This window comes from Elgaria multicarinata, chromosome 11, assembly GCF_023053635.1.
Source record: "Elgaria multicarinata webbii isolate HBS135686 ecotype San Diego chromosome 11, rElgMul1.1.pri, whole genome shotgun sequence".
NCBI classification, from domain to species: domain Eukaryota; kingdom Metazoa; phylum Chordata; class Lepidosauria; order Squamata; family Anguidae; genus Elgaria; species Elgaria multicarinata.
The window spans coordinates 22277394-22282292 of record NC_086181.1 but is presented as its reverse complement, the minus strand read 5'-3'; the positions used below and the strand labels follow the sequence as shown (position 1 = coordinate 22282292).

The window sequence follows — 4899 nt, the reverse complement described above, 5'->3', positions numbered from 1 at the left end:
CCCCTTCTTGCCCCATTTCCTAGCACAACCATGGTAGCAGTAGCAGCAGTGCAAGGGGAGGGGAATTGAGAGGGGGATCTGAGGGACAGGACATCCACAGCAGGCTGCACAGGCAGCCTCTTAGGACAGCAGGTCGCCCAGTGCTGTTCATGTCCATTTCATACAATGTGAAATATAAGAGGAAAGTATGAGCTATTGGCAAAGGTGCATATTGTACTAATCCCTGGAACTCTTGCTAGTCTTTGTTCAACTTTACCTCAAATATTTTGCTGAAGGGGGACCTTCCAAACTTGTTCCTACATTTTTCTTCTGCCAAAATCTGGTGGCAACATTAATTGTTGGAAACGTGAGATGTGAGCAAGGGTAGTACTAAAGATTGTTCCCCTTGTTGATTGCTAGAAAGAACATGCTTCTTAAAAGTGGTTTATAAATTAAAGAAATCTCTCTAACATGACTAAAATTCTTGTTTCTAATACATTATGCTATGGCCTCCCTTCCATTCACAACTGAGATGATACAATGATTAGGGCAACAACTATAAGAACTGAGTAGAATGATGGAGAATTGGAACAACACCCTCCAGTTTGGGCATTTGAACCAGAAACTTGGGGATATATGGGGCTTAATTTATTTCATTTTTCAAGCCTTCAATGTCTCAAAAACATCCACACAAAGTAATGAGTCTGCAAGTGAAATAGTAACAACAACAACAACAACAACAACAACAACAACAACAACACTTCGACTATTAATACTAGTAGTAGTACTCATCATTAGGGCTGTGCACTGCTTTGGATCCAAATCCTGAATCCGAAGCGAATCAGGGTGATTTGGACCGCCCTAAAACAGATCCGAAGTGAATTGGGGGCCCCACGCACAGCCCTACTCATCACCATCATCATCTAAAGTTCTACTTATGACAATACTAGGCTCTCATTTTAACAACAGCCTCTCTGCTTCCTTTCACAGGCAACATGGTTCTTAAGGAGCAAAGTCTCATTAACCAGTCTTCTCTGGAAGAGTTTCTTCTCATGGATTTCTCAGATGTTCGAGAACTGCAGCTTCTACACTTCATGGTATTCCTGGTTTGGTACCTGGTAGCTGCAACAGGGAACCTACTCATCATCTCTGCTGTAGCCTGGGACCACCACTTGCACACCCCCATGTACTTCTTTCTGATAAATTTGGCCATACAGGACATTGGACAAATTTCAGTGATTATCCCCAAATCTATATTTAATTATCTCTTAAATACCAGACACATTTCATATTTTGGATGTGTTGCTCAAGTCCTTCTGTTTGTCTTCTTTTTAGCGTCTGATTTCTCCCTTCTTACAGTCATGGCATATGATCGCTATGTTGCCATTTGCAATCCATTACAATATGAAAAAGTGATGAATAAACAAGCCTGCATTCATATGGTTATTGTTGTATGGATTTTCAGCTTTTTCTATGGAGTGTTACACACTGGAGGCACCTTTGCATCACCCTTTTGTTCCAACGTTATCAATCAATTTTTCTGTGAGATCCCACAGTTACTAAAGCTTGCCTGCTCTGACTTGTATTTGATTGAAATTGGTGTTCTTTCCTTCAGTGCCACAGTTGGCTTAGGCTGCTTTGTTTTCATTGTCGTGACTTATGTGCACATCTTCAATGCAGTGCTGAAAATCCCTTCAGTGCAGGGGAGGCAAAAAGCTTTCTCAACCTGCCTTCCCCACCTCATTGTTGTCTCCGTATTTTTATCCACTGGATATTTTGCTTACCTCAAGCCCACCTCTACTTCCCCCTCCCACCTGGGTTTGGCCCTAACCATGATGTATTCCATGGTCCCACCTTTGATGAATCCAGTAATCTACAGCATGAGAAACAAGGAGATAAAACATGCTCTGTCAAAACTACTGGGCTTGAGATACTCTCCTTGGAATACCTTCTCCATTCTTGGTCTGCAAAGATGAATTCTTGGTATGAACATCCCACATTGAAATCCTGTACTCTCTGTGAGGATTTACTCTGTGTGTGTGTGTGTGTGTGTGTGTGTGTGTGTGAGAGAGAGAGAGAGAGAGAGAGAGAGAGAGAGAGAGAGAGAGAGAGAGAGAGAGGCCCTCCCATCCCCACTGCATTAATGACCTTCAGATTTCATATTTTCACTCTACTAGAGGCAGGGCCATTTTTGTAGTGGGTCTGGTGCTCTGGCGTTTTCTCCCAAGATATTTTATTCAACCTTCTCCTGTCTGTCTGTCTGTCTTTCTCTCTCTCTTAGTGGAATGGTGGTGGAGATAGCTGAATGCTCTTTTTTCAGAGGGTCTATGACATTTTGATGCTGTCTGTCCTTGTGCTATTTGTTGTTCTGTTTATTTTGCTGCTTCAGCTGCTTTTTTATTAATTTGCTTTATGTCTGTTATTGGATTTTTTTTTACTGTTTTATAAATCCAACAATCTTCCTAATAAAATGAAATGAAAGCCATCCCTGCCTTCCTTCTTAATGATTTAATCGTAGGCCATTGCATCCTATGCTATGAAACTGCATGCAGAGCTGTGGAAATGTGCAGCTTGGTATTACTTGACTGGTTATGGAAGGGTGGTGTTCTTTACCTGCTCTTCCCTGCTGAGATTAGTGTTGCAACAATACAGCCTGGTGAAGGGAACTTTGGTCTCAGTCGATGTCACAACTAGGGGCTGCCTATACGGTGCCGGTTTGCTGCTATCTTAAGCAAACCCCCAAGTTTTCTCTTGAGCAGGGTGATGGCGACTGATCCGGAGGGATGAAGTGGGATTTTTTGGCAGCCATTAGCCTGTAGTGCCCAGCCTTTGCCCTTTGCCCAGCGGGATGGCAACCAGTCAGTGAATGTCATCTGCAGGGAATATATTTACTAAATCTAGCATTATTCTTGGTGTAATTTTCGATTGTAATTTTAAGTGTTTATATTTTATGTTGGTTTATGGTGTACTATTTGGTTTTCATTTTTGTGAACCACCCACAAAACTTTAGTTGTTGTGTGGAATGAAGGCATAATAAATAAATAAATAAATAAATTCCTGCCTGTGAGCAGGTTTGTAAAGTGCACATTTGGTGAATTCATATGAAAGTGTAAATGCAACTAATTTCTCACTCAGCCCTATCCATAACAGACACCAGGAAAAATACTGCCTATTTAAATGGACATAGAACTATTGCTGATGTAGGAGATGTTTACAAAAGCCAAGATCATATCTGCTCTTTTATTTCTCACATGAGAGTGTGGGCTTTGATAGACCTACCTTAAAATCCGGTGGTGAGGAGGGGCCAGCCCACGCTAGAAGTAGTGCGGGCTGTCGCTCCTATCCACACGTCAGACACAACAGGATAAAGGAAAGCCCTGTCATGTCCTCCATTTTGTTTCGCTCTTAAAGGGCCGGGTGTGCAGGAGCACACCAGTGGCAAAGATAGGTGGTTTTGTTTTTAAAAACAGGGTTCCCCTTTCCCCCCCCGCCTCCAATTCCCCCCCAATCTCCCCAACCTGCTCCGATGGCCCCAGCGCCCCAGCTACTCACGAGTAAATATATTTATCAAAGTGCATATAAAATGAGTACATTTATATAAATGCACATGAAAAAAATATTTTATGCAGGATGTAAGCACACACTGACAACAATTTCCCAAACTGATGCAGAAATGGAACAGAATGGATTTAATGTAGGAAGACTAAGAAACTGAACCAAGTTGAACTTGAAAGATTCATCCATACCTAGTTGTGGTGGACATTAACAAGCAATGTATATTCCACCTCAGTACTTTATCTGAGAATTGGTGGTCATAATATCTGGGCTATACCTGAAAGAACATTTGTAGAACATATATGGAAGGTCAAGAAAGGGATTATTTATTTATTCATTTATTTATTATTTTGCAAGACCAGCGTAATTCTTGATGGAGATTTTGTGTATCTCCATGCTACTTCCTAAGATTGCCTGTAGTGGAATTTCACGTGACTTTACAAGTTCCTTTGTTCAGTATTTCAAGGGGTTGTAGAGATGGTTTAGGAAGACCAGCAAAAATGATCTCAAGGGGTTCACACTTTATCTTCCCATATATTTCCATCTGCAGACTTTTTTTAATATAGCCAAGGGTGACTTTTTTTTGCAAAGGTGAATTTAAACATAAAGGGAAAACAGCTGGGGGGCACATTCTGACCTAGTGTTACATTAGCATGGATAATGGGTCCACCTTGAGTAGCTCTGTACATATGCAATTATTTGATGTTGCTCATTTGTAAGAGCATAATGATATGTGCTCTATAGAATGATTGGAAATAAATACATTTGAAATAGAAAGAGAAAAATAATTAGCTCTCTTTGAGTTCTGACGTTCTTATGTGCCCAAACAATAAATGTCTTACCTAATCACATTAGCAAAAGGAAAGGTTAGGAAACTGATGTACTTTCAGAATGCCTTTACTGCTAAGCTGCACTGACTCTTGTGGGAATAAATCTCTAGGAACTGAAAGGGACTATTAATAAATCTCCTTCCTGTCTTGACAAATGCTTACTGTTGCCATAGATACAAAAGAGCTTATATAAAAAGGTATGAATATGTGGGCAGATAAACACCCACCTAATGTCACTAGAGAGGATGGTGCATGTAAAGTTGGAATAAATCTGTGAGGAAGAACAAATACTAGGATACTTACATCTTTTAATTTCAGGTGTTCTTCAACTGTTCTCACAACCTAAGCTAAGCTTCCTGCCCATCCTCCCTGCCTATCGTATTTTCTCTTCCATTTTTTCCTGCAGTTCTCTCTACATTGATGACCCTGGCTTAAATCAGAGGACCCCCAATTATGTGAGCTTTTTTTCCTACCTGTTTGAATATTTTCTGAAATTTTCTCACAAAGATGTAAGTTCCAACGACAAGTGAGTAAT

General features: G+C 40.6%; 1 protein-coding gene across 1 annotated transcript; it reads left to right on the top strand.

Moving 5' to 3' along the window:
- The first annotated feature begins 974 nt into the window (after nt 1–974).
- Nucleotides 975–1955, top strand: LOC134405444 (olfactory receptor 14A16-like). Its single transcript, XM_063136689.1, has one exon. It carries the CDS (start codon nt 975–977, stop codon nt 1953–1955), a length of 981 nt encoding a protein of 326 aa, XP_062992759.1.
- The last annotated feature ends 2944 nt before the right edge of the window (nt 1956–4899 follow it).